Source organism: Leuresthes tenuis, unplaced genomic scaffold (assembly GCF_036924035.1).
Source record: "Leuresthes tenuis unplaced genomic scaffold, fLeuTen1.0.hap1 SCAF_14, whole genome shotgun sequence".
NCBI lineage: Eukaryota > Metazoa > Chordata > Actinopteri > Atheriniformes > Atherinopsidae > Leuresthes > Leuresthes tenuis.
In genome coordinates this window covers 34202693-34227140 of record NW_027325368.1, presented here as the reverse complement: position 1 = coordinate 34227140, position 24448 = coordinate 34202693, and the positions used below count along the sequence as shown (strand labels likewise).

The 24448-nt window shown below is 41.5% G+C and overlaps 1 protein-coding gene across 1 annotated transcript in view; it reads left to right on the top strand.

Moving 5' to 3' along the window:
* The window catches only part of LOC140268308 (phospholipid phosphatase-related protein type 4-like), a 107151-nt gene that overhangs the window by 68787 nt on the left and 13916 nt on the right, over window positions 1-24448 (top strand). Inside the window, exons 5-8 of the mRNA XM_072363110.1 lie at window positions 1144-1201; window positions 1339-1512; window positions 7893-8028; window positions 8477-8705. Coding sequence (XP_072219211.1) covers window positions 1144-1201; window positions 1339-1512; window positions 7893-8028; window positions 8477-8705 — 597 coding nt within the window. The remainder of the gene's footprint in view (window positions 1-1143; window positions 1202-1338; window positions 1513-7892; window positions 8029-8476; window positions 8706-24448) is intronic.

The following is a 24448-nucleotide window of genomic DNA, read 5'->3' as shown; positions in this document are numbered from 1 at the left end:
GGATCTAGAGGAAAATTACAATACAATTAACTATAATCATCTAGACTACTGTACTTAATGTAATTCTTTAAGAAAATGGTAAATTTGGACAATAATGAATAATATGCTGAATCTAACATGACATGCATTGTAACTACTATTATGGCTGTCTCAGCATACATAATATGAAGAAAAAGGGGGTGGGGAGCTAAAAGTGATGTAAGCTACAGCTGTACATTCATGGTTTCGAATCAAAGTTAGCTAAGTAGTAAGATATGAAAAAAGCTATGCTTATCTTTGGCATTGCATTTTGGCTAATTTCTTTAGCTTTCGACAACGTTCTTGTACTGAAGTAAAAAAAGTACTGCAACCAGCTTTGCGTACATATAGAGACCCACAGAGCAATTTTATAGTTTACTCTTGTGTTACCACTAACTAAGTTGGCTCATCATAAAATGCACACACTACATAGGTCAAGCTCTACAACATTGAGCAAAAGCACACAAACTTTTGAAACAGGAACTTAAGCTTCATGAAAACATTATAGAACATTCTGTACTTTGCTACACACCAGAGTGCTGAGCAGTGCAGTTGCAGGGTGAAATGTTATAATCATAGTAGGCATTAGTAGTAATTTCAAGCTCCTTCAAAATTTTCAGTATTTTCTTTTTTAATCTCAAACGATATTTTCCTATGCATAAAGAAAATTAGAAAATGTATCCTTGAGTAAACAGAATAATTCTGGAAAGCTTTCATCATAAAAGAAATGTGCAAATGCATCGGGAGTTCACAACTGTGGCACTATTTGTAATTACAGAAATAGATATGACCGTCATTATGACTGAGCAATCAAGCGAACAAAGACTGCACATCCAAATCAAGATGTACTATTAGACAGTAATGAATGTGTCATTTCACCTGGACATTAAACATTAGTAAGCAAACGACTATCGACAGGGGAACCAAATATCAACGGGTTGTTGTTGCATATTTGTTATATTTCATACAATGTGTTTTTAAACAGCTGTAGAGGTTACCACTAAATGTACACGCATATCAACACTTAATTTTCCTTGAAAGTCACTTTGCTATAGCAGATGAATATGCAGCATGGCCCTTAATTGATTGAGAACACTAATCTTTCTTTCCTTTATGTCCGCTTAGGAAGTCTTTCCCCTCCCAGCATGCTACGCTGGCTGCCTTTGCTGCTGTCTACGTCTCAGTAAGTGTAAGCTATTCTTAAACATAACTGGAATGAAATTGGTGTAGTAACTGTATTTGTAACCTGAAATTACCCATCAACATAAAAGTCTTCAATGGCTAAAAAATACATGTTACATTTCAAATTGGGTATTTCAGATGTACTTCAACACAGTGCTGACACACTCTGCCAAGCTGCTGAAGCCTCTCCTGGTGTTCTCTTTCGTCATGCTGGCCATCCTGGCTGGATTGACCAGGATCATTCAGTTCAGAAATCACCCTGTGGACGTCTACTGTGGATGGTTACTGGGAGCTGCGATTGCTGTTTACCTGGTAACAGTCAGTTGGTTTCTAAGTATTGTGATAGTTTCTTGCAGTGCAGTAATGTTTGTTTTCAACTGGAGTTTGAATCAGAGCATGATATGCAAGAAAGGTTTGGAAAAACATGAACATGTATGTAAGCAATCGAGATTACATTGTTGTCCATTATTCCACTGCCTAAAACCACTGATCAGAGGTATTTAGACTGATAATCCTCTAAGACACAATGCAAGTTGAGCGGTATGCAGCCTGAGAGCTCCCAGCAAAGAAAACCCTGGAATTACAAACGGCTGTCTTCGTCATTATCTATTACTAGTTACTGCAACATAAGCGGTCACATTGGAGAGTTACTAGCATTAAGTAATTGCAGTTCACACACATTTTCAAATAATACAATGCATTTGTGTAGAAAGTGAAGCGAACTCCAGTGTGGATTAATATGGAACTTAATCTTTGGGAGGTTCATTAACATTCCTGTTTTGGAATGTTGCCTCAACCTCCCCAGTTTAAAACAGATGTTGGGACCTCACCAGCTTTGGAAGAGATAAACATCACTTCACTTTAAACTGACCCCTTAATTTCTCTGATACTATGCCGCTACAGAGACAGACGTCACCTCTATTTAAAACAACCTTTGTCCTTTGGAGGTGATTTGAGGGTGCTCACCCCACCAGACCTTAATTTACCATAAATTGTCTGGATCACCTTAATGTCCTGGTAAAAACTAGCAAATCTATCTGTGAATAAACAACAGAACCCTTTCATGTGAGGGTAGAGTGATCGTCTTAAGACTGACCAAATGTTTCTTTCCCTTCCTGGACATGTAAATCAAGGAATTCCTTAACACCTATCTCCCCCTCTTCTACAAGACAAGAAACAGACCTTCCACGCCTCCCTTTTCTTTACCCTGGGAAAGGGGACATTTTCTTCAGGTTAATTCTCAGATGGATTTTTGAGACTGTGTTAAATATATTTCTTATCTTAGTACAGGTCTTTTGAGGTTTTCATTGAAATCTCAAGCTGCAATTTGATACTTTTTCCAAGATCATATTAAGTTTAATAAGGAAGAAATTATTAATTAAGAAAATTACAGATTTTTCTAAGGACCCACATTGCCATCTAGTGGTCAGTAGCACCAAGTTGTCAAGCCAAAATAATTAGTTAATCAGACATTTAAATTAAATGAACTCTATTGTGAACCGTTTGTTCCTCATTGTGTTAAACACAGGAAGATAACATTTATTAGGTCTTTACTCACATGTGTGTAACCATACAGACAAAAGCCATGGAGTTTTTAGGCATATTACTGGCTGAAAGTTGAGCCTAAACCCACATCATGCCCCCGCTCCCTCACATCAAAGCTGGGATCCTCCAGATGTCAGAAAGGGGGGAAAAAAAGAGAAAAGAAGTTATAGAAAATTAGATTTTTTTTGTCCGATGTCCTCGAGGCCATCGTTTTGTTACTCATCTTCCATGTTGTTTGTATTTGACATACATTTTAACCTCCGCTGCTGTATGTGAATTTACTCTTGCGCAGTCTAACAGGACTAGTTCCTACCAAAAGTAAGGTCTATCATTTTCTTCTTCCCCATCCAATGGTACAGTGATGTGAAGAGATGCCATGTTAAAAATGACATATTCCTTCAAAAGTTGTTAGCCATTTATCTCTACATATATATACATTTTTACAGTGACTAGAATTAGGACCCCAGCTTTCCTATATATTTCTCAATTTTCTTGCCATTACACAAAGCTATGGGTTGTTTCCCATAACACAATACCAACTCCACGTGCAATTAAGGTCTTATAACACAGACTTTTCCTGTTGTACTTCAATGTTTATGGTTTCGGTTTTAGTTTTCGTAAATAGTTAATAGGTCATTGTTGAATGTGTCTTTATGTAACTTTGGTCAATTCCAATGAGAAATGAGTGAGACTGATTAAGATTAATTGTAATTTTCCTACTGTTAAACGATGGTGCCCCTGTTATCAAGGTTTCTTTAATTTTATAGTGAGCAAGCTACAGAGGAAACTTCTGCAATGCAGTAAATACATTAAAAGAAAACTTTTTTTGCAACAGGATAAGCTTGAACTCTTCCTGAAATTGTAAGTCTACAGACAGTACACTTTTCCGTGCCATAATCAAGGCTCTTCATAGATCCCAGACACTATTTAAGTTGTTCATTTTCATTCATATTGTCATGATCCATTGAATTTGAATTTTCCTATGTTCTGGATCTTTCTATGTTCTGGTTTCCTTGTTGGTTACTTCTTGTTTTATTTTGTAGAGTTTATTTATATATATATAAACTGGTAATGTGCACCCACACTAGTACAATACCTCCCACACACCATCACCCTTCAGCCCACGTTGGATACACAGACATGACAAACTGAAGAAGCTACACACACTCGCACACCAATTTACACAGCCCTTTTCAACAGTCAATAGATGTGTGGGGCTGCTCTCCAGAGCCATAACTTTTCATCAGATTAATTTGAATCACAATTGACTTTTTACTATACATACAAAAAAGAAAAAAAAACAATATGTACACACATACATACAAGTGTTAAATAAGACACACAAATGCACAAGGATTTAAACGCTGTCTGTTACATTTCTGGTTACTTCACACTGCTTAAGCCACTTTCACCCAAGCACTGGAGCACTGAATTGTTCAAGAAATCTTACAGTCAATGTACTATACATTGAGTCTAGGGTAGACCTCATTGCAATATACACTACCAGCCAAACGTTTGGACACGCCTTCTCATTTGATGTTTTTTAATTTTAGTGACTATATACATTGTAGATTCTGACCGAAAGGCATCAAAACTATGAATGAACACATATAGAATTATGCAGTAAACAAAAAAGTGTGAAATAACTCTAAATGTGTTTCATATTTTAGATTCCTAAAAGTAGCCACCCTTTGCTTTGCTGACAATGCTGCAAAACTGCGGCCGTGTCTCAATGAGCTTCATGATGTTGTCAGCTGAAATGGTTTTCACTTCACAGGTGTGCCTTGTCAGGGTTCGTTTGTGGAATTTCTTGCCTTCTTATTGGGGTTGGGAACATCAGTTGTGTTGTGCAGATATCAGGTTGGTACACAGCTGACAGCCCTATTTGACAACTGTTAGAATTCATATTGTGGCATGAACCAATCAGCTAAGTAAAGAGAAACAACAGTCCATCATAACTTTAAGAACTGAAGGTCAGTCAGTCCAGAAAATTGCAAAAACTTGCTGAAATATGTCCCCAAGTGCAGACACAAAAACAATCAAGCGCTACAATGAAAATGGCTCACATGAGGACCGCCCCAGGCAAAGAAGACCAAGAGTCACCTCTGCTGCTGAGGATAAGTTCATCTGAGTCACCAGCCACAGAAATTCCAAATTAACAGCACCTCAGATTATAGCCCAGATGAATGCCACACAGAGCTCCAGTAGCAGATACATCTCTACATCAAATGTTCAGAGGAGACTGCACGAATCAGGCCTTTATGGTCAAATAGCTGCTATCAAACCACAACTACGGAAAAACAAAAAGCAGAAGAGATTTGTTTGAACCAAGAAACACAAGGAATGGACATTAGACCAGTGTAAATCTGTGCTTTGGTCTGATGAGTCCAAATTTGAGATCTTTGTGCGGTGAAGAAAAGATGAACAGATGGTCTCTACATGCATGGTTCCCACTGTGAAGTATGGAGGAGGAGGTGTGATGGTGTAGGGGTGCTTTGCTGGTGTCACTGTTGGGAATTTATTCAAAATTGAAGGCACACTGAACCAGCATGGCTACCACAGCATCCTGCAGCAACATACCCTCCCATCCGGTTTGCGTTTAGTTGGACCATCAGTTATTTTTCAACAGGACAATGACACCTCCAGGCTGTGTAAGGGCTATTTGACCAAGAAGGAGAGTGATGCAGTGCTATGCCAGATGACCTGGCCTCCACAGTCACCTGACCTAAACCCAATCGAGATGGTTTGGGATGAGATGGACCGCAGAGTGATGGCAAAAGGGCCAAAAAGTGCTCAGCATCTCTGGGAACTCCTTCAAGACTGTTAGAAAACTATTTCAGGTGACTATCTCATGAAGCTCATCAAGAGAAGCCAACATGAATAAGTGTTTTCCAACACCGAATACTGTTCTCGCCAAGTGTTAACCAATTGCTAGAAACATTTTTTAAATGCAATCTGTATTTTTGCTTCCCCAATATTTACCAGAAATCTCCAATTTTGAAATTATAATTATAGCCAGCTCTAGCTCATTCCCAGTTCACAATTTTATGGTCTCCCCTGCAAAAGGGTGTGAACAATTTTGTAAGACGCTGTCGGGTTGAACTATAGACACTGTATTCAGAAATGTAGTAAAAAATAGACGATTATATAGTGGAGCAGCTCAGAGCAGATTTTAAGCAGAATCGTGCATTTGGTGACACAAGTATGAAAATGGGCATGGGCAGTCTCCATGAGTCACTTGACCAGAAAATGCTCACAGCCAATTGAGATTTCAAGATGGTAGCCATTTTTCAAGACAGCTGCCACCTTATTGGACCATTTAGGCTAACACAAGCATGGAAACTGACACGGGCATGTAAAGAGCATGTAGAGTCATTTTATTTTATAAGTTTTGGATGATGCCAAAACAATGTCATGCTATGAAAAAGACCTCTAACAATGAGGCATGAAAACACTTGTGTTCATTTGGTGATTACAGGTAATTTAGACTAGAGTGAATATCTGCACTATCAGGGCACACTCAGTTCTAACAGTTATTCACATTTTTAGTTTAGTTCTCTAGTATTGTTTCCCACTGGCTAATTACCAGTGAGAGAGATTTTTAGTTGAAGAGTTACTTTGTAATGTCAGCACCTCTACCCTGGTTCCATGGCTGTGTCAGTCAGAGCTGCTGTTGCCTCTGGATCTGCCGATATTACCATTCAGACCTAATTGCTCAATTCTTTTTTTGGTGCCCTATCCATTCAGCAACACAGCTGTGTTGTTTTACTAATCTTCCTTTTTGTTTTCCCTTCCCTTAGTATTCATTTGACAACGTAACTGTCTTGTTTGTTTAGGCCTTAAAAAAACCACTCTTGTGACTGTTGTGGTAAGGGAGCTTGTGTAGTTCACTGAACCCTGAGAGCTATGCTGTTAGGAGGCACCTCCTGGCAGGTTTTACCACATCAGACAGGTCAAGGGTGAGGAGTTAGACAAAACACAGTCAAAGAACACTCTTGCCCTTTTTAGGAACTCAAATTAACATGAGAAAATATATTATTTAAAGATCCAGGTGGTTCTCTCCGGGTACTCTGGCTTCCTCACACTGTCCAAAAACATGCATGTTAGGATAACTGATGTCTCTAAAATTGTCCTTGGGAGTGAGTTGGTGGTTTGTCTCGTTTGTCTCTGTGTGGCCCTGTGATGGACTGACAACCTGTCCAGGGTGACCCGCCTATCGCCCGATGACCGCTGGCATAGGCTCCAGCCCCCCCGCGACCTGACCGACGGATTAAGCGGGTATAGAAAATGGATGGATGGATAGATCCAGGTGGCAATCTCAGAGAATAGCTGCCATTTTCAAATTTCAAGTGGCTGGGAGCATTTTCTTTTCAGGTGACTCATGGAGACTGCACATGCCAATTTTCCATGCCTATATCACCAACCAAATAATAACAGATAACTGTTTGATCAAGGTGGCGGCCATTTACTTGAAATTTCTGTGTCTGGGACAATTTTCTTATCAAGTGACTCATGCAGACTGCTCATAACAATTGTCATACTTGTATCACCAACTGCACGATTGTAATTACAATCTTAAAGGTTGAATTGTACATTTTATTTTTTCTACTACTTCATAGTAGGTGCTTTGTGCTTTCATGTCTATTTCACTCGGGTGGAAATGCTGCTACTGTAAAGTAATTTCCCAGTTTGGGATGAATAAAGTACTTCTATTCTATTATGTGCTCCACTAATAGTACAATTCCTGATTAACAAATTAGTTTAAAAGGTTATTTTTTCTTTTTTTTCCAAATCTGAAAATTTTGCTGTTATGCTAACTCTTGTTGGTTGGGTCTATGCTGAGAGATGTATCATGTTTTTCTATTAGTATCAACTCTCAGCCAAAGGGACAGCCTGGCAGCGTCCGCTTTTAATAAACAACAGAAGGATTCCACTGAGAACACAGAGAAGCTGAATGACCATCAGTGGTTTCCTTATTGGATGAGTGTACTGATGTTGATTATACAACCAAGTGAAGTCATGCCAAAATGCTCAAAATATAAGATGAGTTTGAATAAAACCACACTGTTATTGGTACTTTATAACACAAATGCTCATGTGTTTGTTGCATGCCACTGTGTATCTTACTGTCTGCATGTTGTATGCAGGGTGTATATGCAGTAAGCAATTTCCAGCCAAGTGAGGATGGCTCGAGAACTCAACCACTTCCTCCTACTCTGAGAGAGCCACCTCTGTCCTCCCTATCCAATGTCAACCAATCTACAATTAGCAACAGTCACCAAGGTAAAACCCTCCATGCCAAGTGTCTTTTAAAGCTCTCTCAAGCAGTTAGTCTCCTAAAATTAATTATTCTGGATTCCTAAAAATTGTATCTATTAAAGTTTTTGCCATGACAAAAATAAATGAATAAATAAATAAAATGGCCTTAATTGCATGGTGCCATCTTTGAATATACTAGTCTACCTCCACCCACATCTCAGCCTCTCAGTCACTCAAAGTGTCCTCAGAAACTGGAAAACTCACTCTGCTACGGTCATATTACAAAGACTGCCCCAACCCAAACCAGTCCAATTTTTCATTAAATTCACTTGGATGGAAATTCTCTGGTAATTACAGCAGATTTTATATGAACCTCATGAGATCTTTTGAACTGAATTAATAAAACATTCTAATACTACTCAAATCTAACCTGAGATGAACACTTTGACTACCTTTTGTTGTCCTCTGATAGGCCATCACACCCTGGCTTCCAGCCAACCAGAGCCCATCATTACAAGGACCTCTTCCCACACTTTGTCCCCCGACCAAACTGGGCCCATCATGACGCATGGCTCCTCCTACCGAGAGCCGTCTCTGAGCAATCTGAAAAGAGCCAGTACTGAGGTGGAGGCGATAACTCCATCCAGTCCACTAGGCAACCGTGACAACATGATGACCTTCAGTAGCAGCACACTGCCAAGGTAGTTATTTTCAACAAAAGTCTGTAACATCCACAATACTTACATGGCATAGACAATTTATCTTCTAGTAAATATAATTTTTATTCAAGAAAATTAAAATTATTCTACCAGTGCAAACAAGTAAACTTTACCAAGTGGTCTAAAGATAAACAAAAGTATAAATGTAAACAAATCGATATAAGTTAAACATCTTTATTACTTAGTTTTAGTGTTTAAGACACTCAAATCTGAAAAATACGGTCTGCTATTGCTTTTAATTTCTGTTGCATAAAGTTTATTATAAGTGTAGTCTACTCAATATTGGCTGCAGCACTGCAAGATGGTGAAACCCTGGGCACTTTTCTGTTGATATTGTTTGCATTTTCTTTAACATGGCAAATGGACTGTACTTGTATAGCACCTTTCTTGTCTTATTGACCACTCAAAGCGCTTTTCCTCAATACGCCACGTTCACTCATTCACCAACACACTCATATAGCGCACAATATAGTGCTTTGTTCGAAGCATTCACACACATTCATACATCGATGGACTACAGGCAACATTGGAAACATGGGGTTCAGTGTCTTGTCTGAGGACACTTTGGCACGTGGCCGGCCTGGAGAAGCCAGGAGTCAAACTATTACTCTTCCTCCTGAGCTACAGCCAACCCATTAAGCCAGCAATGTGTGGATTGCACATTACATAGGAGTATAGAGCACACCTGAATATAAGCCACACTCTCTAATTTTAAAAAGAAAATCCATTTTGTACTTCTATAGGCCGCACCGAATTATAAATCGTGGGTGTCCACATTGTAATACGAGCCATTTATTTTGCACAGAAAGATGTTACACGATTTTTAAACTTTTAATTAAATGTGTATGGTTCATAAACAAATACATACTGCAAATGGTTTTTTTCCCGAACAGTAACATAGATTGTTTTAACTTAAATACCTATCGGTAACGCGCAAATACCGTTTTAGTGTAGTGTTTTTTTTTGTTGTTTTTTTCCCCAACAGTGCCTGTAACACGGCTGGTTATAAAAAGAAAAATAAATTTAAAATTTTTTTTTAAAAAGACAGCAGCCTACCAGCAAAAGTAATTGATCGCCTTCTTCATCTTCCTCCTGCCATCAAACCATCAAAGTCATCGTCTTCAGTGTCTGAAATGAACAGCCTCAGAACTTCGTCACTCACTTCAGTCTCTTCGTTGTCGCTCTCATAATCTCATGTCAGATTGATCGCCTTTAATTTAAAAGCTGCATTATCTGCATTTCTTCGCTTGTTTTCCATGTTGAAGGTGAGTACAAATGACCGATTTACAATAATTTACTAGTGTAAGTGCGTTTGATTTATTGTACAATTTCATTGGACCACTGTGAACTAGTCGTTAATTTTATTGGTCTAATGTTACGAGGCAAAATGTTTTTGGCGGAATGCAAAAAAACATTTGCTGCATCATAAGCCGTGGTGCTCAAAGCCTGGGAAAAAAGTAGCGGCTTATAGTCCAGAATTTACGATATTACATTCATTTGGAGACTTTTACAGTGCTTTTGCCTCCAGATACTTGACACAATTTCAGGGACAGGTACACTCTAAACTTTCCTAAATAACTGATATTGTGATGTGAATATAATGTGATGTTTTTTTACAGTGCTCAAAAAAATAAAGGGAACACCTAAACAACAACAAACAAGTTAGGAAGCAACGCCGAATGTGAATCAATTTCACCTGCTGTTGTTCAAATGGAACAGACAACAGGTGGAAATGAGAGGCAGTTAGCAAGACAACCCTATAAAGGACTGGTTCTCCAGGTGGTGACCACAGACCGTTTTCATCCTTTCTGGCTGATGTTTTGGTCACTTTTGCATTTTGTCAGAGCTCTCACCCCTAGAGGTAGCATGAGGCGCTGTCTACAACCCAAGAAGTTGCTGAGGTAGTGCAGCTCATCCAGGATGGCACATCAATGCATCTGTGGCAAGAAGGTTTGCTGTGTCTCCCAGCACAGAGTCCAGAGCATGGAGGAGATACCAGGAGACAGGCCAGTACGCCAGGAGACAGGCCAGTACACCAGGAGACGTGGAAGGGGCCGTAGGAAGGCAACAACTTAGCAGCAGGACCGCTACCTCGTCCTTTGTTTAAGGAGGAGCTCTGCCAGAGCCCTGCAAAATGACCTCCAGCAGGCCACTAATATGCATGTTTCTGCACAAACTGTCAGAAACAGACTCCATGGGGTGGTATGAGGGCACGACGTCCACAAGTGGAGCTTGTGCTGACAGCCCAACACCATGCAGGGCGACTGGCATTTGCCAGAGAACACCAAGATTGGCAGATTCGCCATTGGCCTGTGCTGGATGAGAGCAGGTTCACACTGAGCACATGTGACAGATGTGACAGAGTCTGGAGACGCCGTGGAGAACGCTCTGCTGCCTGCAGCATCCTCCAGCAGGACTGGTTGGGTGGTGGGTCAATAATGGTGTGGGGAAACATTTCTTTGGAGGGCTGCACAGCTAGGCACCTACCCGTGACAGCCTGTTCTCTAACATGACAACCCACCAAACAGTCTTCAACACTACGAACATGCACTGAATTATACAGATAAGATGCTTGGCTCCTTCCAGAGACCAAGAAAAAAAGAAAAGGTTGCTTTCTCTCTATGAACAATGGAAACGGCATATTCACAAAGTAAAGAAAAAAGTGAAGTGATACATAGAATTAGCTGTGGACTCTCATTGTAGAACTATAAGTGTTAGTTTTATAATGAACATGTAGTATGGAATTTGATTGAATTTTGATTTGAATTTTATGGCAGAGCTATTGATAAAGAATATTTAGATCTGGAAAGGCATTGCTTACATGAATCGCTCCACCATGACTAAAATCAATCTATGTATTTGCCTCTTCTTTTATTAAAATACATGCAATGCAGATATTTTAAAGTAAACTTGATTTATTAAAACAAAAGGAACACAAGGCATGGCCGGATTACAAAAAAACCTTGTTTTGAACTAATGACTATGAACTAATGGACAAGAACAATTGAAGACCAACCTGACAAACTTGATAGAAAGTGAGGATCTGGCAACGTGACTGGGGAAACCTGGAAACTAAATACTGAAGGGAGGTAATTGGTGATGCAGCTGTGAACAAACACTGTCAGCCACAGCATCCTTTTGTCCATACTCTCCAGCATGGGCATCACAGGGAGAGCACACCCCTGGTTTGAATCATACCTCACTGGTCGGTCCTTCAAAGTATCCTGGCTTGGTCACACTTCTGCAGCGCACCACCTCGCCACAGGGGTCCCCCAAGGCTCAGTACTGGGACCTCTTCTCTTTGCCATATACACCACCTCACTGGGACAGATCATCCGATCACATGGCTTCTCATACCAATGTTATGCTGATGATACCCAGCTCTATCTGTCATTCCCACCTGACGACCACACGGACTCAGACTGTCTCTCTGACATATCAACATAGATGAAAGCCCATCACCTCCAACTTAACCTCCAAAAAACTGAACTGCTGGTCTTCCCAGCCAAACCAACCATACACCACAGCATCTACATCCAAACTGAATCCCTATCTCTTGCTCCGTCAAAGGTTTCTAAAAACTTGGGTGTCATGATTGATGACCAACTAACCTTCAAAGATCACGTTACCTCGGTTGCGCGTTCGTGCCGCTTTGCATTACTAAACATAAGAAAGATCAGACCATACCTAACCCAACATGCCACCCAACTCCTGGTGCAGGCCATGGTCATCTCCCGCCTTGACTACTGCAATGCTCTCCTAACTGGTCTCCTAACTGGTCTCCCAGCCTGTCCATCGTCTTCAAGCAAGAAATGTAGTCGTAAAAAAATCTTGAATAATTGTGACTGAAAAACACTTAAGGGGAACTCCGGTATTTTTAAACCTAGACCTTATTTCTGGCATGAAATATGTTCATCTACTCACCGAGAGCAGTTTGGTGAAAATCGGCATCCTTCAGAAGATATTTATATTCCTCGAAATCTATATAACGGAGTGAACAGGGGCATTGAAAATACAGCCTCTAAATAAGGCATTATCTGTCTTTATTTCACCAATACTTTAAGACGAATCTCGAGGAACTTAAATGATACAGTCCAATTCAAGCCAATTAGAATCCAATTCATTGTAATCATAATCCAAACTAATCCAATTCGTTAAATAAAAAAATTGTCCATATCATAAATACAAAGCTAATTCAAAAACAATTTCCATATAAGGAAACCAACAGATTGCACCGAAACTTCAATCTCCAATCCTGAGTATGCCTGAGGCGAAACAGGAAGAAACCTCTGGCAGAACCAGACTCAGAAACGGTGGCCATCGGCCTTAACCAGCTGGGATGTGAGAGGACAGAAAAGAGGGGACAACAAACACCATGACACCATTCAAAGGATACCTGCTGAAACTGAGAAACACAAGTTAGTGACAACAATAATGACAAATGTACATAATGTCATATGAGGAAATAAAAGGGAAAAAAATTAAAAGTAAAATGAGGAAAGAAGTGTCATAGGAGACACCCCAACAGTCTGAGCCTATAGCAGCTTAATTATGGGATGTTCCAGGATCACCTGAGCCATCCCTAATTCTAAGCTTTATCAAGAAGGAAAGTTTTGAAAGAGGTTGTCTGCTTCCCAGACATATACTGGCAACTAGTTCCACAAGAGAGGGGCCTGATAACTGAAAGCTCTGCCTCCCATTCTACTTTTAGAAACTCAAAAGTAACCCTGCAGTTTGAGAGTGAACTTCTCTGCTGGGAAAATATCTAACAATGAGATCTTTAAGATATGATGGAGCTCGATCATTAGGAGCTTTACATGTTTCTGAATTTAACAGGGAGCCAATGAAGAGAAGTTAAAACTGGAGAAACATGATCTCTGCTGTTAGATCTCATCAGAACTCTGGCTGCAGCATTTTGGATTAGCTGGAGGCTTTTCAGAGAATATGTGGGACAGCCCAATAATAAGGAATTACAGTAGTCCAGTCTTGAAGTAACAAATGCATGGAGCAGTTTTTCTGCATCACTCTGAGACAGGATGTTCCTGATTTTAGCAATATTACGAAGGTGAAAGGAGGCAGTCCTAGAAACCTGTTTTATATGTGCCTCAAATGATAAATTCTGGTCAAAAATAACTCCAAGGTTCCTCACTGTAGAACTAGAAGCCAAGGAAATACAATCTAGAGTAACTATATAACTAGACAATTTCTCCCTGAAGCGCTCAGGTCCAAAGAGAACAACTTCAGTTTTGTCTGAATTTAAAAGCAGACAGTTCTGAGTCATCCAGGTCTTTATGTCTTTAAGACAGGCTTGGAGTCTGACCAACCTGTTGGTTTCATCTGGTTTCATAGATAATTGGGCACCTGGGGTCCGTTCCACAAAGCAGGTTTAGTGAAAACTCTGAGTTTATTAACCTTGAAATGAAGGAAACTCAGAGTTTTCCGTTTCACAAAGGGAGGTAACTCAAACCCCCCCCCCGATACGGGGGACTGCAGACGGGCAGAACTAAAGGGAAAGTAATCATCATGCTACAATCTACCCCGCCTTTTTGTATTGCTGTCCTGACGATAAACTAAACACACATAAATTTGTGTATCACACAAGGCCTTCAGCTCACTAGTGCGCTCCACAACGGCACGGGTGCTTTGACGTGTACATGTGTGCAGTCTGTTATGTTTGGCAGTCCATCAAAGGCATTGGACTTGTTATATACAGAGCCAAATTAACCTTCAATTAGTGCATAATTTAAGTCAAACAGAATAATGTCAGCATAATTATGGGGTATCATTTATGTATTTCTCTATGATTGCTTCAAAGTGATTAAATATACAATCCTTTAGTCAAGCAAACTTGATTCGAATAACAGCAATAATAACTATTTTACGAAACTTCTATGACAGGTCTGGATCACTCATGAATTCTGTTCGTACCTGAAAGAAAACTTAGAAATACGAAAACATTGGTGAATGTGCAAATTCTCTTAAATAACGCACAACTTAAGAACATATCTGTTCGTACAAACGGTTCTTGTATGAGGCCCATTATTTTTATATTTCATCTTAAGTTGCTGCCAAGTGCGCTTCTCCCCCGTGGGATTGCACCTAAATGAAATAAATTAAAAGGCTCCCATTCAAGCAGTTTTCCCCCGTAATATTATTGTGATTGCAAAAGACTGCATTTAAACTTACACACTGAACCGAGCAGCAATGTTCTCCCACGCTGTCTCCCTCTCTTTTGCATCTGCAGCGGTGTTGCACTTTTCTCTAAATACGTGTTGAAACTCGCCGTACAAGCACATTAAGATTTCAAATTCAAGGTTGGTGAAAAACGTAGCCATCCTCTTACCTGTTGCCATGGTGACTCGACGAATTGGGGCTCCATTGATTCTAGTGTGGCAAGCATGAGGTGGGGGAGGAAAGAATGCCCCAATAGTTTAAAATGAATCAAAAGCCAATAACGCCACCCCGGGTTGTAACCCAGGGAAAGAAACACAATGTATGAATAAAGTAAATTACTAAATCTAAGCAAATGACAACACAAGTTTGTTACAGTGAGCAGGCAAGAGACGTGTTTCCAAAAAATATACAAAAGTTTATCGAATCACTATTAAAAACTGTTCAAATCTACCAGGTTACCTTACTTGCACAGAGTATCGCGTCTTCTAGGGCTGGGGCGTTCGTGCTCATGGTGAGGGAGGGGAGGAGTGAAGGTTTCAACTTAAAATGAGAGCACCACAATCCACATTTAACATGCCAAACACACACAAGGGCAAAGCAAAAAAAGTTAGTGAATACACATGAGGGGACACCATCACCAAAAAGGGTTCACCAGTGAGGCCCTCAGCACCTGGAATCACAAAGAGGGACAGTTAGTGGGAGACTGAAAATATATCCAAAACAATAAATAAAGTTCCAACACAAATACGAAAAAGGGATAATGGTATCAAAATAATATTATGCAAACTTAACTCATAAAAACTAATCCATTGAGTAATCAGAATAAACTCAAAGATGATTAAGGGAAATCTCCCTTGTCATCCACCTTCTGTTGCTGTAAATCCTGACACCGAGACCTCAATGCCTACGAAGCAGCAGCATGCTATGTCCGTGAAAAACAGCGGTTTGCTGTATCCCCATAAAGCAGTTTGCTGAATTCCCATAAAGCAGAAGCAGCCTTGAACGCAGTGTGGTTCCTCCCTTGTGGTAGTCGGGTGCCGAGCCCTCAGCGTGGCATAGCTCTGGCACCGAGAGGGGAATGAGCAAACACACACTGTCCACCTGCAAGCGCCTGCACATTTGATACAAATTGCCCAACAGCACAAATTGCTCCTTCTTATATACTGGCCAATTAAAGGGAACGATACCGCAGACGGGCAGAACTGAAGGGAAAGTAATCATCCTGCTACAATCTACCCCCCCTTTTTGTATTGCTGTCCTGACGATAAACTAAACACACATGCTTAACTCCAAGGTCTAGTGCAGTAACAGAGTGTGATACAGAACCTTCAGAGGTTGCAGCCCCTGAGACCAAGTCCAAGGACCTGTTTGAATCTCGGCCATAGTGGTGGGGAGGGGAGCAATCTTAGCGACCAGGAACAACACATCATCAGAGGAGGAGGACTCAGAGACTGGGCTGTCAGGGGGAGATGTATGACTAGCCACCGCACAGCCAGGGGACTCTACTCCAACCACTGCCTTTAGTGGTTAACATGCTTGAATTTAGACTGATCATCCTTTGGGGCTTTAGTGTGGACAGCTCCTCCTTCCTTTGGTGTTCTTAGGACTGAATATACTGTGGAGCCCCAGCGGTCTTGCAGCTTGTGACACCATCTGGTACTTAAGTCACGCAAGAAGACCAACTCACCTTCTTTAAATGGTTCACCTCGGAAGTGCTGATCATGCGTCATCTTTCTGTGCTCTGCTGCAGTCTTCATTTGTTGTCTTGCACCATCAAAAGCAATCTGCAATCGGGCCTGATGTTCTTGAATCCACTCATGAACACTTCCACCAATGAGGTCCTGGACTCTGGCCAACAGGAAATCAATAGGGAGTCTGGACTCCTGACCAAACAGTAAAAAGAATGGGGACTCACCAGTGGCCTGATGGGGAGTGGTGTTGTAGGAATAGAGGACTTGTGGGTGACAGGAGGTCCAATATCTTTTTGAGGCAGTGTGTGCAGCAGGTTATGGAGAGTTCAATTAAATCCTTTGCACTGACCATTGCCTTCTGGGTGATATGGAATGGTGTGAGACTTTTTAATGCTATAAAGACTGCAAAGTTGCTGGATAAGTGCGCTCCTGATCCGAATGTATCCTTGCGGGGACCCCGGACTTCGAAAACCACTCCACCACCAAAACATGGGCTACAGTAGAAGGATGTTGATCAGGGGTGGGGATTGTGAGCGTCTATTTGCTGAAGATGTCTGTCATCACCAAGACACTTTCCATGCCATTTCGAGCAACCTCCAGCAAGGTGTAATCAATGGCGAGGATCTCATTAGGTCATTTTGCTCTTGATGAACCTGTGTTAACACCTCAGGAACTAAGGCGGCAGGCAGGAGCAGCTTGAGGATGAACTTAGCGCCATCAGGGTGCAAGATCTGCTGATCCAGGATGTCACCCCTCTTAACCAGCCGGCCCCATTGACACAGTAGGATCAATGCTGGTGAGGAGAGCTGTTGTCGCTTTGCATAACTGGGACGCCGTCCTTCCTCCCAGTAAGTCTGGATTTCCTGAATAACAGAATCAGCCTGCTGCAGGGTGTGGATGTCGTCAGGAGTTTTCTAAGGTAAAACAGTTACAGTTGCTTGCGTTATCACTGTTTTACTCACTTTAAGGGCCTGCTGGAGTGGTTCTGGGAGTGGTTTGCCAAGGAGCATGGCCGTCATATCTAATGGACCAGGTGAGTGCTGATGGGACAGAGCATCTGCATTTCTGTTACTTCTGCCAGAATGATACTTGACCTCGAAGTCAAAAGAGGCCAACTGAGCTGCCCAACGCTGTTTTGTAGCGCCAAGCTTTGCAGTCGCCAGATGACTGAGTGGATTATTGTCCGTGTAAACAATGCAGCGGTGGCCTAATAGATACTCTCGGAACTTTTCTGTCATAGTTCAGTTCAGGGCTAAAAACTCCAACTTCATAGAACTATAGTTCGCCATATGATGCTCTGTGGGCCTCAGGCCCCGGCTGGATGGGCCTCACCTTTCCTTTTTGCTCTTGTGACAGCACCGCTCCAAATCCACCATGACTGGCCTCAAAACTGTGTCTAAACTCCTCCGTCCAGTGCTCAGGGCTCAGCCGTGGGGACCGCTGTCTGGACTTTGTGCCTCCAAGCTCAGTAATCAGTCGATGGAGCGGGCTGCCCGCTTTGCAAAACCCTCCACGAAGCGGCGGTAGTAACTCGCAAAACCCAGGAAAGACCAGAGCTCAGAGACCGTCTGGGGAAGCTGCCACTTGGCCACAGCCTCTATTTTGGATGGGTCTGTGGCAACACCGTTGGCTGATATAACATGGCCGAGATACCGCACCTATGGCTGGAAAAAGGTGCATTTGGAGAGCTTGGCGTTGAGTCTCTCCTGCTGCAGCTGAGCTAGTACCACATCCAGCTGCTGAAGATGCTGCTCTACAGTAGAATAAAACACGACAATGTCATCAAGATACAGAAGAAGTGACTGACCTTCTTGATCACCAATAATCCTCTGCATTAATCTTTGAAATGTGCCAGGTGCGTTACGGAGTCCGAATGGCATATAGTTCCACTTAAACAGGCCGAATGGCGTACAAAACATCGTTTTGGGCCGGTCCTTGTACCCACTGGCCAGGTACATGGTAGAGAACCAGCGTGCTCCTGTCAAGGCATCCAACGACTCCTCAATGAGTGGCAGCGGGAACTTTGACTTCTTTGACTGCCTCAAAATCAGAAGGAGAGACCCACCTGTAGCGCTGCATGACAGGGGTCTCGTCTAACAGAGGAATGTCGTGAGAGATGAGGTTAGTGCAGCCTAAATCACCATCATGAACAGAGAAAATAGGACTGTAGTTCCTAAGGAGAGATCTCATCTTACCTTGCTCTTCATAGAAAGAGAGGACAGATCCTCAATCTGATCTGGCACTGTAGGTAAGGCAGTGTTAGAAGCTACAGTGGCTACTGTGGATGGGACTTCTGCGAGTCCTACAGGGAGGCTGACAACATTCACTTTTTCTAAGGTGCCTAGAACAGTGTGTGGGTACAGCAGTACCTCAACAGAGCCAACATTCACAATGGTTATGTATGCTGTGCCTATAACTACCCTCACCACAGATGGAGAAGCCAACAAACCTGCAGGTATACCAGAGTCAAGGGGTTCAAACAACACTGTGCTATCAGTACCCTGCCCTGAACATGTAGCCGCTACTATCTGCATCCCACCACCTGCAATGTGACAGGCACGCCTACCTCTGACCTTTGCCCTCCCAGTCAGCTCCTGGGGGTCTGCATGGTCACCTGATGACTCTTCTGTAATGCCTGCGTGACAGGTTGTGGAGCCTGGGTGATAGAAGGCAGTTTAATCAGGGACAAACCATACTGCACAAAGAGCTCTTGGTAACATTTCTGGATCTGGATTTCTGGATTCATTCCCAATACACCAGGGGCCTGAGGAGAAGCAAAACCAGGGGGGTCTTTTACCACCAAGACACCACACCATGAAGCTAGTTTATCGCACAACTCGACATCGAGCTCCAAATAGCCCAGTAAGGGATGCTTTTTGGAAGAAGCTATCGGTAACAGTAGAAACCATAGAGTTGGAGTCAATCAAACATGGCACCTTGACTCCTCCCATGGCGACCTCTAAATGGGGACAGGGTGACACCAGCCTGTGTCCATGAGCTAACCCACCTAAGGCAGGGCATGCAGAGCCCTACCCAAACGGTGACTCTGCAGTTTGGTGGGTGCTAGTTTTCCAGAGCTGCGGTGGGTTCTGCCTGCCTAGCAGACGGCTGGGAAATCGGCGTAGAGAACTGAGGGTGGGAAGTACACACACCATCAGTCTCTTGAAAAATGGCCTGGTGTCTGACAGCAGTGACACACCTCGGGCCCACGATGGGAAATGACTACCGGCATGAGGGCGCTGCATATGAGCGAGGGTCTGGGTTAATTGGTTGAGCTGCTCTTGTTGCAGTCTCAACATTTCCTTCAATTCTATCATTTCTGATAAAGGAGTGACACAAGCAACAGAATAAGCACCCTGAACTCCATATTGAATGCCGCTGATGGAAGGGACTGAGTTACTACGGCCTCTGAAGGTGCTGGGCAGACCTTCACGCTCCTAACTGTGGGTTGATGACAAACAAACTGTTTAAGCTCTCGCCTCAGAGTGCTGTCTAACACCTGCTCAACAAACTGACCCCGCAACAGACTCTTTCCATTAGGCTCATGAGGGGGAGGGAAAATTCAAGTAAAGTTTCCCCTTCGCGTGGCTTATGAAAAAAAAACGCTTCATGCCAGGCCACATACGACTCAGAACAGCCATAGAGTTTCTGTAGTATAGCGATTAGTCTAGCTGGATCCCCGCTCTATGCTGGAGTGGTATTTAATTGCCTCCTGTGTTTCTTCCTCTAAATGTTCATACAGAAAGAAGGCCTGATCAGCTGGGGATAAGTGACAAGCCCGCATAAAGGACTGTACCTCTTCAAGCTACTAACTTAGAGCTATCCCTGACCTGATCCCTGGCCCTAAACATGGGGCACTTTCTGTCTCGGGGCACGGACACTAACCTCTCGTACACCTCTTGCGGTAGTGACAGTAGGCAGTGCTGATGAGGTTGAAGGTGTGGCACTAGGGGGCGGCACCACTGAAGCTTGACACAACCTCTCATTGTCAGCCTTTAACTGTGCAACCAGATCTCACAACTCTTACATTTCTTCCTCCATGATTACCAGGGAACTGCTGCTGCTTTGTCTCAACCAAAAAAAAAGGAAAAAACAACCAAAAAAAGCAAACGAACCACAAGGGAACACACATCTCTGCCTTTTTCCTCAGTATAAGTCCTGTCTACCAAGTTTATGTGGCGAGCATGAGGTGGGGGAGGAAAGAATGCCCCTATAGTTTGTGTTTAACTTTACACGGAGCAGACAAGAGACATGTTTCCAAAAAATATAAAAAAGTTAATTGAATCACAACTAAAAACAGGTAAAATCTACTAGTTAAAAAGGTTATCTTACTTTCACAGAATACCGTGTCTTCCAGGGCTGGGGCCTTCGTGCTCAAAATAATATTACGCAAACTTAACTAAAAACTAACTTAAAAACTAATCCATTAAATGATCAGAATAAACTTAAAGATGATTAAAGAAAATCTTCCTTGCCATCCACCTTCTGTTGCTTCAAGTATAAAAAAACCCACAGGATGCTAAATCCTGACACCAGGACCTCAAAGCAGCTGCGTGTTATGTCCGTGAATGAAAAACCGCAGTTTGCTGTATCCCCTTAAAGCAGCAGCCCTGAACGCAGTGTGGTTCGCCTCGTGATAGCCGGCTGCCGAGCCCTCAGCGTGGCATAGCTCCGGCATTGAAAGGGGAACGAGGAGACACACACTGTCCACTTGCAAGCGCCTGCGCAGAGAGAGAGAGAGAGATATTTTAGAATATTACAAAGTAAATGTGTGGTGCTGAGATATTCTCTTTTACACAGATCAACAATTATTCACAATTCGTTACAAGTTTAGAGGGAACTAAGTACCGAGGGAAATAACGCTCGACTCAGATGAACATCCAGATGACCCAGCTTTCCACCAGTACTTAAATGCACCATGCACGGAAGAATCTGTGAGGCTTCTCAGGAGGCGTGGAGTGTATCCATTGAAACACATTATTTCATAACAAACAAAAGGAAACACAATACATTTAAAAGTCAGAGTAGATCAACTCAGAGTTCAGAATTTTTGTTGAACCTGCTGTGTGAAACGGACCCCACCTGGCTTTGAATCATGTAGTGGTTCTGCTGTTGATGCAGTTAATTTAACCTGTGGATGAATGTTAGCAGAAAAGAGAACCGAGCAGCACAACAATGCAACATGTCATCCTCATAATGTTCTACATTCAGGAATTGCCTTTTGACTAATCCAATCCCAGTGTTTATTAATTGACCAATCAAGATGTCATATGAACCCAAATACAAAACCTTTTCTGTCTTCTCAAACCTCAGCTGGTCGAGGCGGATGGCCACCCTTCCTGAGTCTGGCTCTGCCAGAGGTTTCTTTCTGTTAAAAGGGAGTCGTTTCTCTGGACAGTCGTTTCATGCATTCTCAGGATGGGAAATTGGACTGAAGAGAAGATTCTTTGCAATCTGTTGGTTTCCTTAGCAAGGAAATTGTTTTTGAATTGGCTCTATATGAATTATTTGGACTAATTTTGGAATTAATTAATTGGATTTTATTGAATTATGATTACAATAAATTGAACTCCAATTGGCTTGAACTGAACTGTATTAGTGAAGTGCCTTGAGATGACATTTGTTGTAATTTAGTGCCGTATAAATAAAACTGAATTGAATTGAATTGAAAAGACCTGGCCGGTTGACATAAACCATGCTTTAGGATAATACCAAAATAATCATGAACCTGCTGTAAAGCATTAATTAGAAATGCAGTAACATCAAATTATGTTGCTGTGGAAAAAACTAAAAACTATTGAGAGAACATATCAACACAAGACAAAACAGAATGAGACAAAAGACTGTCAGAGAATTTGGGAAAACTTCAGAAGTTTTATTAAACCATCTTTAATTGTTGTATCATCCACCCCCCTGGTGAGACTCATCCGTATGTTAATTCTGCCAAACTCTTCCACTGCAGTTTCTCCTGTGTTGCTGCCTGCTGCAGGACAGAAATGTTTGTGGTTAGATTATATTTGGGGAACAGCATAGCATCAAGAAAGCAGCCATTTCTTCTCAATAAGTAACTGATTAATCTGTTTGGGATAAATATTGTCTGCCTTCTCTTAATTCAGATCCAAGAGTTTAGATCAAATTTCCGCATAGTCTGCTTAATTCTCATAATTTACTTAATGCTAAATTCACCTTAATTCTTGCTACTGGTTGTGTTTCCTGATGCTGAGCTAATCACTAACCACTTTTTTCTGCTCCAGTTGAATCAGAAACCACACTTAATGTGGTACCAACAGTGTGACATCAGAGCTGCATACAGCATCATGTGATGCAACAACAGCTTTTCCATCCAGATTAGAATTTAAAAAACAAAACAATGTTACGACCTTAGACACAGGAGGACTCAAAATGCAGTACTCAAAGAAGGTACGTAAAAAATGCAGGGTTTATTCCAAAAATCAACCATAACACATAAATAAGACTTTTCTCACAGCACAGTTAATTCATCCCATTCTGCACCTCACACTCACCCTTCTTTACATCTATAAGAATATGTTTGGATCAGTGTAAGTAGGTGTTGGGTTTTGTGGGTGGGTTTGAAAACTTATATAAAATCAATCATCCTGAAGTTATCAGCTTTTTTGTCCTTTCCATTCCTTATACACTGTGCACCTCTAAAATGAAAAATAATCAGAAATTACTGAGTAGGGGTCCATTAAAGTATCCCCCTCAACTCGAGAAGGATGACCCAACAAGTGTGGATTTTCATGAAGCTTTTAGTGAAACCGCTCTGTAAGCAGACATAGCACACCATTAACACGTCTGTCTGGGTGTGTTTCATACCATAGCTGGTCCAGGCAGCTTACAGAGTTCTGGCTTGTTCACTTGAGGGAATACTCCCTCTGCTGGTTAGGCACGGAACTAGCACCTTCTTGTCAGTGCTATGTCTTATGGGGATGGGAATACAGTTTTGAAAAATAAAATGTATTATAAAGGAACACAATTATGGAACAATACAATATTATGGGGAGGTGGCTCATCTTCCCCATACACTGGCATGAGAACGTCAGCATTAAAGCTTTAATGTAAGAAACAACTCAAGGAACAGTTCATAGATCATATCAACGTTGGCTCTCTAGGTTCCATTAATTCTCTCGGCTATGCCTTAAATTTCTTCTAAACTCTGTATGAATGCTAACAAACACTGAGAGTCCTCAGCCAGAGAAACTCTGAAAAACACTAAATAAGCAGAACATTAATGATCCAGAAAAATATGAGGAAAAATTCGAAAGACAGATGGAACACACTGTAAAACTTTAACATCTGGTGGCACCTTGGTAAGAAGAGTGTGAGGGTTTGGCATTCCCACAGACTGTACCTGCAACATTTAATATTTTCTAAATAAAGCACTAACATATACTTGGATTTCTCTATTTTACACCATTGGAGAATTTTGGACCATGAATTATTTGGATTGTGTGTTAGCTCCTCCTTCAACACATCACTTTTTACCTGATTTGATCTGATATATAGCTTTTTGCTTTGCTATAACAGCCTGTGGTTTTGCTACCATCACACAGGATTCTGATCATTGTTGCATCTTGTAAAAAAAAAAAAAAAAAGCACTGATAAACATTTTACTTCTGAGGCACTTTTTTAACATAAATTATGTCTTTCAATAGGAGATTTTTGTTGTTTCAGTTTCCTTTAATATTGGAAGCTTCGTTTTAATTGTTTTATCATAATCTACACCGTGGGGAGAACACTGGATTTTTTAAAATTTTATTTTATAAAAAGGATATAAGCCTAATAAATTGTAAGGTGTCTAATTGGGACTGGATAGTGTAGTGGTATGATTGCCACCTT